The sequence below is a fragment of the Callospermophilus lateralis genome, chromosome 5 (genome assembly GCF_048772815.1).
Source record: "Callospermophilus lateralis isolate mCalLat2 chromosome 5, mCalLat2.hap1, whole genome shotgun sequence".
Lineage (NCBI taxonomy): Eukaryota > Metazoa > Chordata > Mammalia > Rodentia > Sciuridae > Callospermophilus > Callospermophilus lateralis.
Genome location: NC_135309.1, coordinates 150,672,697 through 150,693,502, shown reverse-complemented (window position 1 = coordinate 150,693,502; position 20,806 = coordinate 150,672,697). Strand labels below are relative to the sequence as shown.

General features: G+C 38.8%; 1 protein-coding gene across 1 annotated transcript in view; it reads left to right on the top strand.

The window, feature by feature from the left end:
• Positions 1–20,806, top strand: part of Oxct1 (3-oxoacid CoA-transferase 1) — a 132,478-nt gene that overhangs the window by 106,301 nt on the left and 5,371 nt on the right. The window contains exons 15-16 of the mRNA XM_076857421.2: positions 10,268–10,348; positions 13,265–13,366. Coding sequence (XP_076713536.1) covers positions 10,268–10,348; positions 13,265–13,366 — 183 coding nt within the window. The remainder of the gene's footprint in view (positions 1–10,267; positions 10,349–13,264; positions 13,367–20,806) is intronic.

Here is a 20,806-nt window from a genome sequence, read left to right as displayed (position 1 = left end):
TTTGTTGGGAAAACTGCAATGAATATGAATTATCATAAATTGTTTAGTAAACAGTGGGAATGAGCAGTGGTGCATAAATGTGGAACAATAAAAATGGAGCCAACGCAGGTGACTTCTGAGAGGTGCCTTGCAGAAGCATCCAAAGTACTTAATTTCAGAGGTGGAAGGATGCCAAGCTTGCAAATCAAATCTATATCTTTTCTGGAACATAATGTCTATTTGGAGAAAACTCTTTCCAACTTCTCTTTTGTTGTTACTTTAGTGTTGAAGTATAAGCACTGAAGTCTGACTTACTTTGGATTATTTTTGTGCATTCGTTTCCAAAACATTAAGCCTGTGTTTAGCACATTTTCTCTCTTGTCTTTTTCTCTTTCCCTCTCACTCCGCCTAAGTCTTTTCTTTCTCCTCAGCTAGAATTTCTGAAAGTGGAAAATAAATGGTACCTCATACTTTGAACCAGAAATCCCTTATTAAAGCTTTCTACAGAAGTAAGATAAATATTTTTACCTTTTCTTCCTTCCTCTTCTCTCAGAGGGGAAATAAGCCCTGAGTTTTAGAGTAGAATTGGAGTTTGGTATTTTTCCCGAGATACTTTCATTTGAACAAAGCAATAAAAAATGTACTTGTGGTTAAAAGAATTGTAATGGTTTGTGCACACATAATAGTTAGGTAACCTTGAAAACTAACCAACAGTGTCGCTTCTGACCACCTTAAAAATTTTACCTGTGCACCTACGTGTTCTGTTGCTGTTCAGTATTATCTACCTGAACATATGGACACTGGCCCAGCTCTAGGCTACAAGGGGACTGTGCCACATCTTTCCTGCATCTGTTACTTGGCTATAGGTTGGAATGGAGGCAGAGCGGAGGCTCCTCACTCTTGGTAACCTTTCCAGTTAATGACCAGTTCACAGCCGAAGGGAATGATGCCTAGTGTTTCGTAAGACATGAGAGTGAAAAATTTGCAATGAAGGTTTAAAACCTGAGAAAAGAAATATTATATTCTTGGGCCAACAGTTTTTTTTCCCCTGTGAGTGGGTGGACCTGTCCACCAGTTTTTTTAGGTGCAGCTTTCTTTTCATTCTTTTCCCTCGTCTGTGGAGTTACAGGTGCAGATTATTTATAAATACATCATTGCCTGACCTTTAAAAGCATGCTTTTTTTGTAATTGTTTTAATAAGGGAAAGGAAATTCTTTCCTTGGAAGCCTTCGCAACTAGCTCTTTTCATTAGGGTAGGGACCAACAACTTCTGAAACCCCAAACCTGGCTGCCTACTGGTGCTGCTTTCAATTGACCCCTGCCTTCAGATGACCTTCCAGATGTATGACAAGGGCAGGCATCAAACTGGCAATGTAACATAATTCTCACTGAGGCTGAGAAATGAGGGTTCCAGGCAAAATTGTGAAGTAGTCAGGTTTTTTTTATTTCTTTTTCTTTTTTAATGCTCCCTTTTTAAAAAGCTTTTTTTTTTCTTTCCATCTCTTCATACCTCCCATCTTCTGCCCTCTAAAACTGGGAGGGAAAGGAAGGGCAGAAAGGAGTGATAGCGCTGGTCCCTTGTGTGGGGTGCTGGGCAGGGGCTACGCAAGCTTAGTCTCAGTTTCCCAGTGACCCTCTGAAGCATCATTCAGGACTATCAGGATATAGACGGCTCAGAAGCTCATCCAGGTAAGGGACAGGGCTAGGACTTTGATTCAGTCTGGTTCTGCCTGTGATCATCATGCTGAACTGGGCCACCTCTTTACAAAACTGACTCTGCACCAGCAGCTCCCAGGTCTGTTCTTTTCAGAAAGCTTCAGATTTTAGAATTACTCCTTTCTTTGCCCTTGGTTTCTTGGGCTGAATTCCTTCTGGCTTTGGTGAGATAGATATCAGTAAAATGCTTAAAGGAACATAATCCGAGAATACAGTTGTGCCCTTAGAACCTACCTTTCTCTCTTCCATTATTAAAATCTTGCAAGTTTTACCAGGGGCATATAGTAGCCAGGGACAAACTCCCCTGCATATAGATACATTTATGCCACCAGGCTTGGTTCAGTGGGATTTGAACATTTCTGATGTCTAATTTCTGAGTCATGTCCTTTAAAGACAAGACCAATGACTTTTAGACTTCCTTAGTCCTTGTTCTACCCATTTGATAAAGGCCTTAAATAGAGCAGCAGCCTTGGGCTCCAAGTTGTAAGCCATGTGCAGAGGGCTGCAAAGCGGCCCCCCACCCCAGCTGGGGTCCATAGGTGCCCTGTCCCTTTTTATAGCCTCCTGCCAGGACTCCTCAGAAATCCATCCTCAGCCCTCTTTTCTTCTTACCACTTACACCTTTCCTAGGTGCCATCTGCTATTTTTGGAGCAACTATTATTTTTCACTGAGTGGCTCCATAATCTTTTTTTTTTTTTTTCATCTCAGAATTCTCTTGATGAGATCTAGAACTATATTTCTAACTACCTATCAGACAGCTCTGCTGGGTTGATTCAGAAGCTCTGCTGGGTTGATTCAGAACCGCCTCAGCTCCAACACATACGCATGTGTATCCATCCTTTCACCCAATTATGTTCTTCCTCTTTTTGCCTAATAGAGAAGTGGTGATTTCCCAGTCCCTGTCTGAAGACACCCATGCCGCCTTTTGATGTTTACCCTCCCTTCACCAAGCACAGTTAACATTGCCTTAATGGAGCCAACAAGTATTTACTGAGCACCACTGTACACAAAGCACTGTCCTACATCGGGCTTCTCACAGACAGATCCCACCCCAAGAACCCTGATTTCTAAGTCTCTGTGAAAAATTTGTTACAACACCTGTCTGATGCCTGCATTTAGATAGATGGTATGAATGACCAAAGGGATATTTTTGTTGCTTTGTCTTGAAATTTGATAGAATTTCCTTATATGAATGTATTGATTCATTGAGGACCTACTATGTGATGGTAATATTGTGGGGTCTGAGGATATAAAAGCTGGTGACATGTGGTCCTTTCTCTAGGCAGCTCAGAGTCCCCTGGAGAAAGAGTCATAGAAAAGAAGAATTAACACCTAAGAAAGAAGGGTGCAAAGCAATGAAGCGTTTCCAGTGGGACATGTGGAGCACTTCCAGGCAGGGCTGAAGGGTGGGGGCAGAGCGGGGTTGCAGGGGATGGAGAACTAGACACAGGGCAGTGTAGGACTGAGAACAAGAACATGCTAAGGGAGAAGGTTTAAATGCACAGATACACACATAGTGGCCAGAGTGGCTTTTGAAGAAACATAAATGAGACCATGTCATTTCTTCCTAGCTCCAAAAATCTATGGTTTCACGTCGTGCTTAGACTCAAGGCCAAACACTTTGCCACTGTCTCCAGGGCTTACCTGGTTTGATGCCATTCCCTGCCTCTCTGGTTCTGTCTGTAACTGTTCTCCCTCTCCCCAACTTAGCTTCAGCCATACTCCCTGAAAATTTTGGAACCTTCTAAGCTATGTCCTGCCCTGGGGCATCTACACTTATTCTCCATGTCTGGAATACCTTTCCCCAGATGTCTATATATTTCACTCCCTCACTTCACTCAGACTCAAAATACCAGCGAGGCTTTCCCTCGCTGTTCTTCTGCTGATCCTCACCCACCTTCTTCACTAGAATGCGTCAAGCTCCCTGAGGTGGCAGGGGGGGTCCTGTCTGTAAGCAGCACTTAGCAGAATGGTGCTTGGTATACAGTTGTATCCATGAATGCTTGTTGAATTCATTAATTATTCAGATAATAATGTTATGTTGAACATACAGAGAACTTTTGGTCTTTTCTGAGATGTTGCATGTTTATCACTTCCATTTTGTTCTTACAGTATGCCTGTGACATAGGTCTTATTATTTCCCTTCCAAAGACAGACAAACTGAATTCCACAGGGATTAAATATTCTGATAAAAGTGCAGCAGAAGATGAAGAACCAAACCAAACCAAGCCTGTGCTTCCTACCTCTGGATCTCAATTTTCTTTTGCTAAAGTTTTCTGGCAAATATCATCACCACGAACAACATAGAACAAGGGTTTTGTTCTCAGTTTTGAGTATTGGAAATGTATTCCTAAGAGTATAACTTCCAGAGCACAAAAGCAAAGAAACAGTCACACTTGTCATTTACTGTAAACAAGAGAAGCTTGGCCACCTATTTTTGAGAACATAAATAAGGCCTGCATTTCTAAAACAGGTTTAGATTTTATTTTTATTTCAGTAGGAGGTCTGGATTCTCAAGGGATTAAAGAATCATAATTATATTGTTAAGAAGGTGGGAGTAAATCTTAGGGAATGATTTTCTGATTTAGTTTAATCAGTGTCTAGTAGCACAGGTCTCTTAAAGAAATCTTGAAGACTATTTTCTCTTTTATTTTCTGTGAAGAACAATCATAAAAATTTATTCAAGTTTATTCATTATATATTTTCAGACCAAATATATTACTAAAAATAAAAAAGAAAGTTTTATTGTTTTAATCCTTTCTTGGGAATCATTCCTGAAATAATTGTCAGCTACACTGAAAAGTATCCCAAGGTAAATAAAGTATTCCTTGGCTAGGAATAGTAATTCCTAATTAATATAGTTTCAACTGGTTTAATTTATTTTCATTCCTCAAAGCTTATTACTCTTTTGTAGTTTGTTAGTCAGTATAGTAGCTAGGATCCATTTGGGAAACAAATTTGACTATTAAAAAAATAGCCTGGCAGGCTAGGGTGTGTGGCTCAGTGACAGAGCTACACAAGGCCCTGGGTTCAATTTCTAGTACCACCAAAAAATGAAAGTAAGATATCAAATTATTACATAATTTTGCCTTTTAATTGCTCTTGTGATCAAATGCCTCCTCCCCCCAAATGTTATTCTGTGGGATGAAAAGTTATAACACAGTCAAACAGCCAGAGGGCTCTTAAACTTGTCTTTCAGAATTCAGTTAAGCCCATAACTTAAAATTCGATAACTTTGAGTTTATGTGCATGAGTACTCACATTTAAAAAAAAAAATGGAAAGAAAAATAATGCTAAGTGAAGCTTTGTTAGATGGCTTACCAATGCATGATTGGAAGGGAAAAGTAATTTCTTGTCACCTCTGTCTTCCGGACATTAGAGACCCCAGTATGCAACCTTTACAGAGAAGATAAAGGCTCAGCTGCTATAATGATTTTTGTGTTATACTGAAGGAAAAGGGCCTTCTATTCAAAGACCTCAAAACCCTGAAGACTATTTTCAGGGAAATGGCTTGCTGTATCCATTGTCTCATTTGGCTAGTTTTTCCCTTGTGAATTCCCAGTAACCACAAACGGTTATTGCATGAGCGATAAAGATCATTTGTAACAGCAAATGTTCTCTCAGTTAGCTGAACCTCTCCACCAAAGTCCCCAGTGGATTGCCAGAATCTCTACTGAGTAGGTGCCGTATAAAGGCCAAAAATATCCCATGAGGATGAACTCAGTATGAGTCATTTCATTCTGTCCTTTTATTCTGTTTACCTTGATTTTCTTTATTTAGCAAATTCCATTTCTCTCTTCTGGTTACCAGTCAATCATCATAGTGAGGTGACAGTCATGGATTTTCTAATACAATATTTCCTGATATTTTATATTTGGGGGTATGTTCATTTGATTTTAGCATTAAGATTAGCGGAGACAGTTTGGAGTTGTGGCTCAGTGGTAGAGCATTGCCTCGCACGTATGAATCACTGGGTTTGCACCTCAGCACCACATAAAAATAAATAAATAAAATAAAGGTATTGGGTCCATCTACAACTAAAAAAAGTATTTAAAAAAAAAAATCAGTGGAGTGAAGGAAGAGGCCCAGGAACGGGGACTGTCAGCCTTCTCTTGTGATGTTTTGGCGAGTCCTGATAGAGGCCTTTCCTTGGCTTCCATGTGTAATAGGCGAAGTTTTAAATATCTCCTTGCAGGTTCAGCCCTTGTAGCCCCTCTTTTTAGCAGATTATGGCAAACTTTGAAGACTAAAAAGGAACAGGTGTAAGAGGTAGGATAATTCATTCTGTTTTCATCTGCCCTTTTAAATTTGCATATTGCCTGTTTCAGTCCTGGATTATCTTTTCTTCTCCCCTTGATCATGACTTCATCTGTCTCCCTAAAGTCTTGTGAGCCTCTTCACATGCTTCTCTCAGCCATGCTCCTCCTGGAGTGAACACAGAGATGCTGGGAATGGACAAGTACTTATCCAAAAAACTAGAAAGCAGCCTCTAGTGCTCCAGAGGCATGTAGTCCTGTGGTATTTCATAGCTCTAACTCTGTAGGAGTTCCTGAATTAGAAATGTAATGTTCAAACGGAATTTATTGATCACTGTGTTGCCAGAGCTCTACTGATGGCTGTAGATACAAAGATGAATGGTCTCAGCATTCCGGGAGCTCTAGAACTATTGCAGGGTGGTTGTAGGTCAACAGCTCCAACACGGGTAGTGGGAGAAGGAGGCACAGAAGCACCCAAGAGGTTGCTCTAGACCAGAGATGCCCCTGGGACACTGGTGTGCAGGCAGCAGATAGGAGATATTGGAGAAGATTCTTCACAGAAGATAACACCTGAGCCAAGTCCTGAAGATAGATAGGAAGTTGATACCATTTGAATCTGGGGTGATGGGACGTGAGGTGGTCATGTTCCAGGTATCAGTGAGCATTAACAAGGGCTTAATTCTTTTAGGAACAACTGATTTCTAGAATTTGTGTCTTCTGTGCAGTTGATTATTAAGACTTTCCTAAAGACGGTTCCTGAAAGACCAAAATATATTGCAGCCACATTTAGGAAGTACCTAACACAGAGGATGAGTGTTAAATGAGTTTTTATATAAAGCAACATCTTAAACAAAGCTTATACACTTGCCTCAGGTCAATGAACCGTTAACATCAAATGCAAAAATCATTCTGTCATACAAAAGAGAGCTTGCTATCTAGGATCAAGTTCTCTGTGATAGCATTAGACATTGTTATGATAGCAAGGGGATTTATTATCACTTAACCAGAGTTGTACGTTACTGTAGAATGTAGGTCTAGGATTTCATACAGACATCTAAAGAATTAAAATGCTGTCAGTACAAGTCTTACATGAGGCCTCTACCCATTGAAGGGGAAAGAAACTAGGGAAGCAGGTGGAAGAAATGGATCTGAGTGTACATCCAAGTTGTGATGAAGTCAACGAACAATAGCAGCTGAAATGAGGAATCCTTGTAGCAGTTGTTTGCCATTCCTCTGCCTTTTCTGACATCTCTTCTACAGGAAGGCAAGAAAAATGAGGAAAGATAAAGATGGACAAGACCCCACAACCCTGGATGTTGCTATATAGATTCCAGAACATTCCATTTGATTTCTACAGTGATTGCATAGGAGGATGAGGCACTTCAAGAGAACACTACAGTGCAGAGAATGGCTTTCTGGCTTTCTAATGGCAAAGTTTAGGTCCTTGGGTTCCTCATATAGTATTCTTTGTTGCCACACTCTACTGCCTGTCTTTATTAGGGTTTATTTTTAAACGCTATAAGCTCAGCTATTGTTCCTTCTTTGTGAATCACTAATGTATGCAGCTGCCACACCACCCTGGAAGGCTCAGCCCCGCGAAGTTAGAGCAGTGTGCTAAAGTGGGAGTCAGCCGTATTTTGTCTTCATAGCTAATCTGTTGTTGAATATTGCAATTGTGACATTTTAAAATCTTTCTGCATCTCATTTTCTCTCTTCCCTTGATCTCTGCTGTGTCTTGGAGCTAAATGTGAATGGAATCATCTAGCTACATTGTTCTAACTATGAGATTATACTTGACGCCCTTTTCCTAGGCAAGCTTTACAGTTTGCCTCCAAATATGAATCATGTTTTAATTAGTTTTGTGGGTCTCGGGAGTTGTGTTTAGGCCACTTTCTGTGTAATTCTATGTCAGATTACTTCACAAAGGACCTTGAATTCCCTGGGTAGGTATAGAAATGTTAAATATAAAGTATATAAACAATACCACCTAACATTTATTGAGCACTTTCTAATTACCAGACAGTTGAATTTCACTTAATTCTGTCAATAACTATGTGAAATAAGGTGGATGAGGAAGCATGGGCACAGGGGTCTTGCACAGATAGTGTGGAAAAGGGTCAGATCCTTTGGCTCTAGCCCATACTTTTTACCACTGTGTCATTTTGTTTATGCAGAAAATGATCTATAAAAGGTCCCTATCATATGACACAGTTGATGCTATCAGTCGAAAAGCATGATTTTTCCTAAAATGAAATTGGTTGTTCATTAAAATCCAAGTGGCTGCTTTCACATCAGATGTGTGTGAAGAAAGGGTACTGTAGACCTTGCTCACATAATGAGAACAACGTTAAGAGCTCCCTGCAGAAAATGTTCTTCAGAGGCCTACAGATTGTTCACTTTGTTTGAAGTCAAGCTTGGAATTCATTGTGACGTGCCTTATTGGAGCTATATTAAACGTAAGAAGACCTGACAACTGTAGAAGTTTGAATATTCATCATTAATATCAGCTGTTCAATTTAACTTCCATGATATGTGCCAGATTTGAAATCTCAAAAGGAAAATAGATAATTCGAAATGAATTGAAAGTAAGGTTCTCTTTCTATATCTCTAAATTTTCTTGTATGATGTCTGTGTGTTTCATATGTATTTAGCACTAGTTTTGAATGAATTAAGATAATAGAGTTTGTCCATTTTTAAAAGTCCATCCAAGATTTCCAGTAGACTTCTCTTTCCTTTGCTATTCATTCATTCATTTATTCACTCCAAACCTATTGAATACCTTCTATGCCTCACACGGAGTAAGTACACCAAAACCTTTAAATGAATGCTATTTCAGAGTTGACTGGTTACCTCAAGAAGTAAAATCTTAATTTAACACAGTTATCAGAAATTCATTGCCTCTGATCATATACTTGGTCTCATGCAAGTTCTGGGGGAGATATAAACTAGGTAGCAGGTAAGTATTCCAATGGGTTAAAAATGAGATGGCTAAAGACAATGGTGACATGGTATGTGGTGTGCTTATATCTAGAAGGGAGCAGCAGAAGCATTTGCCATTTTTAAGAGAAGATCCAGAGTGTGACCAGTTAGACTTCAGTCTCAAGGGAAGTAGCAATTTAGGTTCCTGGTGCTTAGTACTTAAAAAGGAGCTTAATCACAATCAGAAGAAAATTATCTGAAAGTCAGAAAGCTGGTTTCCACTCTCAGTCCTGCTTTTCGTTTTATGTGTGAAGAAAGGGTACTGTGGCTAATTGAAAGTTGGAAAACATGCATTTAGACCAGCTCACCTTCAATAATGAGCAAACAGAAGCTCAGACAGACTCCAGGAAGAGCCAAGAGCTGTGTAAAAAAGTAACTATAATCATAATAAGCTGCACCACGGGGCCCAGCAGAGATCAGTTTTATATGGTCATAGGTCAGAATGATGTAGATTTTGACTATGGAGTCAACTACAAATTGTGGCATGTTCAGATGGGAGAATTGAAGATGATGGAGGGGACAGTAGCGGGTGGGAGTAGCATTTGTAAGAGAATTAAGTCCTTTTCTACCATGATAAGAAATCAGTAGGTAATGTTTAAAATTGATTAGCCAAGGACTGGGGATGTTGTTCAGTGATAGAGCACTTGTCTAGCATGTACAGAACTCCAGGTTCAATCCCTAGCACCACATAATAATAAAAATAAATAAATAAAAATTAATTAGTCAAGACACAAATAGCAAGGTAAACATAATTTTAAATGTGGATATAAGAAGAAAATGTATAGAAATATAGAGGAAATGAGGGGAAAAGAAAAGAAAAGAAAAAGGAATGGATTCCTGTTGGGTAGAAAGACAAGCTACTGCTATTTTCTGGGTATGTATTGCATTTTAACAAATGAAATTAAATGTATTATTTTTAAAAGGGACCTTAGCTTTTATGTTCTATGTGTGCTTTCGATACTTGGCAGATAGCTGCTCACATGTTCTCCTAGAGGCCATTCCCTGGAAGGAAAAAATAAGCTGGATATTAGAAGTGAGATTGCACATCAGAAGACCCAAGGCCCAAGAGTCCAAATTTGTGGCAGAGGTTTTTTCCCAAAGAAATCATGTATGCCTTTGACTGTTCATGTAGCACCGTCCCTAAATTATTTTAGGAACAGATGCTGCTTCCAGAAAGGAAGTCAAATCTTACCTGTGTAAAAATTTTAAGATAGCCTGTGCATAGGAGACAGTCTTTCTGATAGTTCCTGTATGTCTCATGGTCACATCAGTTCTAAATGAGAATTTCTCCCTAACTTCTTGTTCTGATATTTCTTTCTTTCTTTCTTTTAAACAGGGAAATGTCCACAAAATCATGGAGAAATGTACGTTGCCCCTGACTGGCAAAGAGTGTGTCAACCGCATCATTACAGAGAAGGTAGGGAGCCTTTGTCCTTTTTATTCCCTCCAATATCCGCCACAGCCTTTTTTATTTAGAAGCATTTTTAGAATTCTTTATTACCTCCTGAAAGTGTATTACATCAGTAGTCATAGGATTAATTGAGTCTGTGGGTAAAATGAATAGCAAAATTCATCAATTTAATGTTTCTAATTGTAAAATTTTTCATGGGCAACTCTCTGGAAATATATACACACAAAATCGAACTGCTATCCTTGGTAACTGAGAGTATATCATCAGAGGAGTTTTATTGATCCCTACATTTTGACCATTAAGATGTCAAGCTGGATGATATATGCAGAGTTAAGGGCACATTCATCACTCCTACTTTACTTCCTTGCCTTCCCGGTTTGGTACTTCCTAGTACAAATCGTTGGGTTTCATTTTATGAAGCTCATTCAAAATTGAGTTTTAATCATTTGGGTGCACATTACAGTATAGACCCTACACTGAGCCAAGAACTATATTTGTTCCTTGAATGCTTTCTGCCTCTCTTATAGGGGGACTTCAAAACACACCAGCTATTTCAGTGCCTCTCTAGAATTTTCTTCTTAAATGGAAAATGTTGGCCATTGGTACAACCCAAAGACGCTCAGATCAGAGAAGCATTGCAGTCATCTTTCTGTTCCAGATTTGAATTTCAGGTGTTGAAATGTTGTAATTCCCATAAGTCAACTGGAAAGGAGGCACTTTCTTGATTCAGTATTTTTTATATCAGTATTGGGAATTGAATACTGGGGTGCTCTAGCACTGAGCTACATCCCCAACCCTTTTTATTTAGAGACAGGGTCATGCTTGAACTTGTGATTCTCCTACATCAACCTTCTAAGTAGCTGAGATTATTGGCATGCACCACAGCTCACAGCCCAGAATTATTCTTGATAATAGAATAATTCATGGTAATTTTTAGGCTTTAGTCTTCATTTCTATCAAGTTTTATTTATAGCTTATAGCACTAAGTGGAAATCTTCCTTAATATTTCTAAAGTAAGTTTCCCTCTTTTTAAAAATAATAGATTGTTGGCTCTCTAATATATCATGGGAAATAATTAAGGGTTGATAAAGATGCTAAAATTTTTTAAAGCAATGAGTCAATTTACGGAAACCTTATATTCACTATGCCTAATTCTGTCTAAATCAGCTCTGTGCTTGCTCTTAATAACATAATCCAGAGGTCCTTTTTTTTTATTTGTTCCATTTTTATAAATTTACAGTTTTTCATAATTCAGGAGAAAAGTAAATAATTTTGAATAGGACTCTAGACACATTTTCTCTAAAGGGGAATGTCCATTAAAAAAAAAGTCATTTTAGATGAAGTAAGTTAATGGAATATGTGGACATTCCTAAATTACCAAAGCACATTTCTGCTAAAAAATAGTTCTTTTTAAGGAGCATTTTAAAAATGTGCAAACAAAAGGAATATTTGCCAAAATATTTCCTCTTAAGTATAAACTACCTTTTTCTATATAATCTATCAGGTTATCAAGCAAAGAGGGAAGGCAGGCATCTCCAGTCCCAGAATGTTTTGCTTCTAGGGGAAAATATCAATCACCTGCAGATAGTAATCATTTTAGAGTTTGGGTTCACACAGAAATGATGAGTTAAGCTGCTTAGGAGTAAGAACATGGCTGTACCGTGCCCCTGCTGTGTCTCTGGCCTGGTACTCTGAGTGTGTCTGACTGTATCACAGTCTTGGGGAGTGTTTTTTTCGAGATACATGCCTATAGATGCAAAGACAGGTTCACCAAGAGGTGCTCAGCTGTCATGCAGCAGAGCTGTAATTTTCATCCAGCTCTAAAAGCAACATTCTTTCCTATACATGTTTTTGTGTCCTGATATTAGCCTTCTAGTCAGGAGCGTTAAAAATGACAGTTCAGAGTTGGACTCGGAAAGAAGAAGCAAATAAAGATTCTCAGCCTGCAAATAATGTTTGAATTAATTAAATCCAGAGTAGAAGAAAGATCTGGGAAGCATAACATTCAAGTCTGAGAAAGAGGAAGCTAACCGTGAGAACTCAAAGAGGGAACGGTGCCTAACGTACTGGAGGAGCACTGCAGAAGTAGGGGGAAAAGTCACTGGGAAGCGGTTCTTGTGCTCAGAGCTTCCCCATCAGTAGACAGGAATGCTGAGGTGGGAGGTCATATTGATGCCTTCCTTTCCACTAAGGTTAGGCTGTGGCAATTGTCACTACCGTCACCTGGGACTTTAGACCAGAATGTAGCAACTAAATGTTCAAATGAGGTTGGTGTCTCATGCTTGCACTGAGCATAGCGTCTTCATTTGATTTGCATCAGATTTGCATACCGGAGGAGATTTTCATACTCTCCTCTTGGGATGTAAGTATTTTCATAGATTTTAAAGGGAGCGTTTTAACTGTTCATAGTTTAATGGTTACCTGGACTGGTTCTCTTGTTTTTCATGGCCAGGATAACTCTTTTTTTAATATTACCTTTAGGCATTTCAGAATACCCTATCTTGTTTCCTGTAATTCTTCACCCAACACCATTTATCAACCTTTTTTTTTTTTTTTAATCATCCCTGTCCTTTCTCCATTCAGGTATCCCCTGCCTCCCTCCTTCCCTTTCTTCATTTTTTTCTTTCTTCAGATCATTTCACCAAAAGTGTTAGTCTTGGGTGGGTTACAATACTAACAAATGCCACCAAGAGTCAAAACAGTTGTTTCTTCGACACCAATAGTGTTCTGTATCTAATTGCTGATTAGGGAGTTGACGTTCATTTATATGCTTAAAGTTGACATTTTTTTCATTGCTGATTCTCAGAGTCTTTTGTCCTAGATCTTGTCTGTCTTTTTAAAAACTCGGGAGGTTATTTGTTTTGTACTGTAAAATAATTATGGTGATGAAAATTGTCATTGTCATTTTCTTGTCTCCCACAGGCTGTGTTTGACGTGGACAGTAAGAAAGGGCTGACTCTGATCGAGCTTTGGGAAGGCTTGACAGTGGACGACATACAAAAGAGCACTGGGTGTGATTTTGCTGTAAGTGTCTCTGTGAGCCTTTTGTGCAACATCACAGGCTCCCGGATGTGTGTTTACAGGATGTGAACCATTAATTTGTGATCATTTTGGGAGTTGACCTTTGCAGTGTACAACAGTGGAAGGAAGGGTGCCTGCTGATGAGAGCAGGAGGGAGCAGGAGCCTTGCTCTGACTCATGGGCCAGGACTTGGCTCAGGAGTCTGAAGCAGGAGAGTGAGGAGCCAGCAGAAGCTGTTGGAAACAGGGCTGGCTTGAGCTCCAAGCTACTTGCTGCAAAGTCCCTGGGGGGTCACTGTTCTTTGAGTATATGTCAGCTGTGGTTAAATTTGATTAACTCAAAAGTGTGAGCCACAGGTGGAGAAATTATGCTTCCTTATTTTTAAACCCAGTGGTTTTAATGGACAACTCAGTCCATTGAAAGTTAACCAAAGTAAAAGTAATAACGTCTCTGAAACAACAGAGGAAAGATTCAATTCTCAGACCCTTTTTAAAGAACCAATCTACTATTTAAAATGGAATATTATTGCAAGGAGAAGAAAATACATTCATGTTGCAACTACCCATCTTGAAGAAACAAATTTAACAACAATTATTTGATAGTCATGTGTAGATTCCATATAACTTTATGCATGCTACATGCTTGGCTTGTACTTATCAGTGCATAACAAATTTCTTAAAAACAAAATTTGCATAATTCATTATCCACATAATAAGTGTTTCTGTACCAAGGTCTTTGTCTATTAACCTTTTCTGAGTTTCCCTTTGGAAAAAAAAAAAAAGAAGTCTCCCAGTAATACTTCGCTTGGAAAGCGCATCTTTAATTAGTTTTCCAATTTCATCAAGGTGGAAAAGAGGGATTTGTTTACACTTTAAGTATTTGCAAACAGTTCTTAATCAGCTGTTCTTTCATCTTTGTTTTTTTTTTTTTTCCTTCCCTTTTCAATGTGGAAGAGTTAACTTCTTTGTCAGGTAGCATTTTTAACATCCATAGAATTTTCAATGTATATTAACAAGAATATACATTAGAAGACCCTAGTTAGTTATTTTAATTCATGTGGGTAAATCAGAAATGAAAAAGATGAATTCTTGTACTTTTGCAAAAAAAAGTGCTAATTTTCCTATCTTTATACAATGAAAGATATCTGTGTTCTCTCTTACATTCTAGTACCACTCCTTCTTTTCATTATAATTGTTTTTAACTGATACATAAAAGTTGTACTTGTTTATGGGGTTTTTGATGTTTCAGTACATGTTGTTTGATGTTTCAGTACATGTTTACATTCTGTAATGTTCAAGGCAGGATAAATATATCCACTTCTTATAACACCATTTCCTTATGTTGGAAGCATTCAAAATCTTTTCTTCTATCTTTTTGAAATATGAAGCACATTATCATTCCCTGTAGTCACCCCGCTGTGCAATAGCACACCAGAATGTTTTGCTCTTGTCTCACTATAACTCAGCACCCATTTATCAATCTCTTTTATCACTTCCTTTCCCCTACTCTCTCAAGCCTTTGGGAATCACTGTTCTGCTGTCAACCTCTGTGAGAACAACTTTTGTGTGTGTGTGTGTGTGTGTGTGTGTGTGTGTGTGTGTTTGGTGCTGGGGATTGAACCCAATTTTTTTGATCCTTCTCATGCATAAGATCATGCAGTACCTGTCTTTCTGTGCCTGGCTTACTTCGTTTAACACAATGATCTCCAATTCTATGCTTGTTATCTCAAATGACAGGATTTCATCTATTTTTATGGCTGAATAGTATTCCATTTTGTAAATGTACCATATTTTCTTTATTCATTCATCAGTTGATGGACACTAAGTTGTTTCCATTTCTTGGCTGTTGTGAATATTAGTGCAGTAAATATGAGAGTAGAGATGTCTCTTTAACACAGAGATTTTTTTTCCTTTGGATATATATATAGTAGTAGGATTGTTGAACCATAAGATAGTTCTGTTGTTAAGTTTTTTTGTTGTTGTTGTTGTTTGTTTTTTTGAGGAACTTCCACACTGTTTTCCTCAGTGGTGGTGCTGATTACACCTCTTCCAGTGTGTTTTTTCTTTAAATTCTTGCTGATACTTGCTATTTTTTTTCTACTCATAATCTTAGCTGTGTAGAGATATCACTGTGTAGATATCACTTGACATTCTAGTGAGATGATATCTCAATGTGGTTTTGATTTGCATTTCTTTGATTATTAGTGAGTTAAGAATTTTTTCATATACCTGTTGGCCATTTGTATGTCTTCCTTTAAGAAACATCTATTTAAGTCTATTACTCATTTTTAATTGGATTATTTGAGATTTTCTGCTATTGTTTGTGTTTTTTACGTATTCTGAATATTAACCCTTTGTCGGATGTATAGTTTACAAATATTTCCCATTCTGTAGGTTGTGACTTCATTCTATTACTTATTTCCTTTGCTGTGCAAAAGTTTTATAGTATACTGTAATCTTATTTGTGTACTTTTGCTTTTGTTTCCTGTGCTTTTGGGGTCTTATGTAAAAATGACTTGCCCATTCCAATGTCCTGAAGTATTTCTCCTTTTTCTTCTGGCAGTTTTATAGTTTCAGATCTTACATTTATGTCTCTAGTCTGGGTTGAGGTCTTTTAGAACTGATGAGAGGTAGGGATCTATTTTCATTCCTCTGTATATGGTTACCCAGTTGCCCAGCACTATTTATTGAAAAAAATTCCCTTCTCCAATGCATGTTCTTAGCACATTTGTCAAAAATCAGGTGACTAGAGATGTGTGGTTTTATCTATCTCTAGGATCACTGTTCTGTTCCATTGGTCTATGTGCCTGTTTTTAATGTCAATATCATTATTGGCATTAAAATTAAAATTGTTTTAAATTACTATAGCTTTATAAGGTATTTTGAAGTCAGGTTGTGTAATGCCTCCTGCTTTTTTCTTTTATTTTTTATTAGTGCATGTTGACAATGCAGAACAGGGGGATTCATCGTGGTATGTTCATACATGCACATAACTTGAATCATTTCCACCCCTGAAGCCCTTCCTACTCTCTTCACCCCACTTGCTCATCCCTTTCCTCTTCTTTGATAATCTCCCTTCTATTTTCACGTTTTCTGTCCCTACCCCTGCATCAGATTCCATATATGAGAGAAAACGTGCAGTTCTTGGCTTTCTTTGGTTTATTTTGCTTAATATGATGATCTACAGTTGCTTTGTTCTTTTTGCTTATGGTGGTTTGGCTACTTGAAGTTTTTTGTGGTTCTGTACGAATTTTAGGATTTTTTTCTTTATTCTGTGAAGAAAGTGCTTATTGTGTTGATAGAGATTGCATTGATCACTTTGATAGTATGATCACTTTGGGGTAGTATGAACATTTTAACAATATTGATTCTTCCAATTCATGAACACAAAATTTTCTTTGTATCCTCTTCAAATCCTTTCATCGATGTTTTATAATTTTCATTGGAGAGATTTTTTTACTTTTTTTGGCTAAATTTATTCCTAGGTTTTTGTTGTTGTTGTTGTTTGTTTGTTTGTTTCTGTGTAGCTATTACAATTGGGATTGCTTTCTTGGCTTCTTTTCAGATAATTTACTATTGGTGTATAGTAAGGCTATTGATTTTCATATGTGGAATTTTTATCCTGCAACTTTACTGAATCATTTATTAGCTTTAATAGTATTATTTGGAAAAATCTTTTGGGTTGTCTATATAAAATCATATAGAAACAATGACAATTTGGCTACTTCTTCCCAATTTGGATGCCCTCTATTTCTTTGTCTTGTTTGATTGCTCTAACTAGGACATCCAACGCTGTGAAGCAAAACTGGTTAAAGTGAGCTTCCTCATCTTGTTCCAGATCTTAGAGAGAAATAAGTATGATGTTAGCTGCTGGCTTATTATATATGCCCTGTATTATGTTGATGTACATTTCTTCCTCTTTTGTTTTTATCATGAAGGAATGCTGAATTTTATCAAATGCCACCGCTCTGGCTTTGGGCCCTGGCCAGGGGACAGAGACTGCTAGGATCTGCCAGGTGTTAGGTTTCAACCAGCCCAACCCTCAGTTTCAAGACACAACCCTGTGCTCACTTTCCTGCCCTACCTACTGGGGAGAATCTTGCTCCTCTCTGTACCTAAGGTGGTGGAGGCAGCCCTGTGGCCATCTGGCAGAGGAGGGGCCAGAGGCTCAGTTTGCAGGTACTGGCCTAGAGCAGGAATCCTGAGGCTACCACTGGGTTTCCCCACAGTGAGCCTGTTGCTTGCTGGGCTTCAAGTCTAAGGCCTGGTCTCAGTCTGTGCCTGTCCCACCCACCCCTGTCCCCAAGGGGGAGACATCTCTTTTCTTGCTGTGCTGTGTAAAGTTGGAGAAGCAGAGATATGGGCCACTTTTTCCTTCCTGCCTTCTTCAGTGCATCTTTTCTCATTCATTATGCTAAAATTAGGCATTATGTTGTCTAACGCCGGCTTCCTGAGCTCTTCTGAAGGTAGTTTGGTGTGTGGAAAACTGCCAAATCAGTTTCTCTGTGAGGAGGTGATCTCTGGAGTGTCTCTGTAGCCACCATCTTCCTCCCAGTCCCATCTTTCCTTTCAACAGTGACATGCAATCTTGTGTCCATCGAATTAGGCTGTTGAGATGAAGTGTTAGTTTGGATGTCACTGTTGTCCCAGCAATTTAAAGGTGTGACATCAGCTGACCCATCCAGACAGAAGAACTAGCTTTTGGGGATCTGATGATGGATGGCATCTCTTTAGACCCTGACAGAGGAAATCACAGAGAGCAGGTGGTTTCTCCATGAGGCCAGAGACTGGAGGGCTCTTTTAATAAAAAGCATAATAGCTGGATTATCAATAAGGATATATTTAATAATAAAAATCACATTGAGGATAATATTTCTTTTGTGATAATCCAGAAAATATTCCGTGCCGTAATTCAGAAGAGGTGCTTTTCACTACGTAGGTAGCATTATATTTCTATGTGACTCTATCAGTTCCTCATTTTTCTTTGAGGGCTTTGGATGTAGTTTAATGATAAAGTGAGGCCCTGGGTTCAGTCCCCAGCATACACAGAAAAGAATTATGTTTAAGAAAAGACCCAATAGCTCAGCTTTCAATGTGCACCTGGCAGTGAAGATTCTAGAAGGGAATGATTAGTCTGGTTATCGCCTAATAAAGAAAAAGGTGAAAATCTAGTGCAAAGCAATTTAAAATGGGTTGTAAAATGCCTGCAGACCTAACAATACAGGCAAGTGAATGGGCAAAAGATACAGAATATGGATATAGGCTGATTGAGAAAATGCTGAGAATCTGAAATATGCCAGCATTATATAATAGGACCTGACAAAAATATGGTTTCAGGTTATTAAAAAAGAATGATTATGATGAATATTTGGGCATTTTAAAAAAAGGACTTTTCCAATTTATCATAGTGTAATTCTTTAAATGCCACATGAAATAGCTTCTCCTAAAAAAAGTCTGTAATGACCATCACTCTTTGGATTATTAATGCACCCCGCCCAACCTCTTGGTCCCCAGCTGATGGAACTAGGTGATGGGTCCTAGTTGGAAGAAGAAGTCCATTTCGGGTGTACACCTGAAGAGAACACTGAGACCCTGACTTCTTGGTCTCAATTTCTGTGCTTCCTGGCCACCAGGAGCCATGTGCTTCTGCCGTGATGCACTGCCTGGTGATAGGCCCAAAAAGCAACAAGACCAAGTGACTGCGGGCTAAACCGCTGACACCATGAGCCAAAATAAACATTTCCTCCTTTGAAGTTGTTTATCTCAGGTGTTTGGTCACGGTGACAGAAAGCTAACAGGGAACATATCTAAAGTTACAATGAACTCCAAAGGAGGCTGTGTAAATTTAGTCATAGAAATGCAAATATTGACTCTCTTTCTGGAACCTTCAGTACACTCCAAAAATAATCTTACATGGTAAAAGGGTGATTCACAGCTAGAGGAGGCACCCCTCGATGGACGGAGATCTGCTTCCATATGATCACTCTCCCTCAACGTGTAATTGCTGTGAGGAAAGGGACGCTCCTTTGTGTTTTTCGGTATTGAGTTCTGAATCCATTGAGAGAGATAATGGAGCTGGTCGGACAAATGTAAAATGTTGTCATCATTATAGAGGCTAGGGTGAAGGATGTGGCTTAGGTGAACAGCCACAGTGGACTTCCCAGGTACAAACCCCAGTGGTGGAGAGGCTTTGACTCCTGTGTATAGGCCGAGTGAGAAAACCACAGGCCTCCTATACCCGAGGAGACTTACTGCTGAGCTTCCTTCCACATGGCCAAAAGCAAAACAGCATGTGCTCCCCACATGAAGGCTGATCCCAAGGAGGAGGAGTCAGAGTGAATTTCAAATTCCATCTAAGTCCCTGGGGACATACTAGAGGCCAGGGTGTTAACTAATGGGCAGGAAATGAGACAGGAAGGGAATAGCTGCTCTACCTCAGTGCTGTTGAGTGGTAGAGCCATGGGCGCCCATTCATGCTCCACAAATGCTTGATTGTGGTGGCATTCTGTCATGCCTTTCTATCTTTCTTTTTCTTTAATGGTGACTCGAAAAAACATATTACATAAAATTTATTGTCTTAATCATGTTTAAGTATGCAGCCCAGTAGTAGTAAATGTATGCACATGGCTACACAGCAGATCTAGAACTTTTTCATCTTGCAACACTGAACTCTATTCCACTCTGCACCACTTCCCTCTCTTCACTCTCTCCAGCTCTTGACCATCCGTTCCACTCTGTTTCTATAGTTTTGACTACTTCAGATGCTTCTTGTGAGTGAACCAGTACAGTATTTGCCCTTTGTTGACTGGCTTATTTAGCTTGCATATGTCAGGTTTGAGGTTCGTCCCTGTTGTAGATGTAACAGGATTAACTTTTTCAAAGCTTGCCTTTTCCATGTGGGTAGATCCCACACTTTATCCACTAATTTCTTGGTAGACATTTGAATTGCTTCTACTTCTTGAATATTATGAATAATGCTTCAAAAGAGCATGGATGTACAATTATAATTATCTCTTAAATTTTTTGGTTATGTATTCAGAAGTAGAATCGTGGAATCATATGATGATTCTACTTTTGATTTGGGGGGAAATTTCCTTAATGTTTATTCCCACCAATAATGCACATGGGTTCCAGTTTCCCCACAACCTCACCGTTGCTTGTTATTTTCTGCTTAATAGTGGTCACGCTCACGGGTGTGAGATAGCTCATTGTGACTTTGATTTGCATTTCTCTGATGATCTATGACGTTCAGAATGTTTTCATACATTTGTTGGATATTTGTGTATTTTCTTTGTCTATTCAGTTGCCTTTTGTTGTTGTTGTTGTTTGGTTTTGTTTTGCTTTTGTGTTTTGAATTTGTCTGTTTTTTTTTGTTTTGTTTTGTTTTGTTTTTCCAGTGCTGGGGATAGAACCCAGGGCTTGGGCCTGCTAGATAGGCACTCTA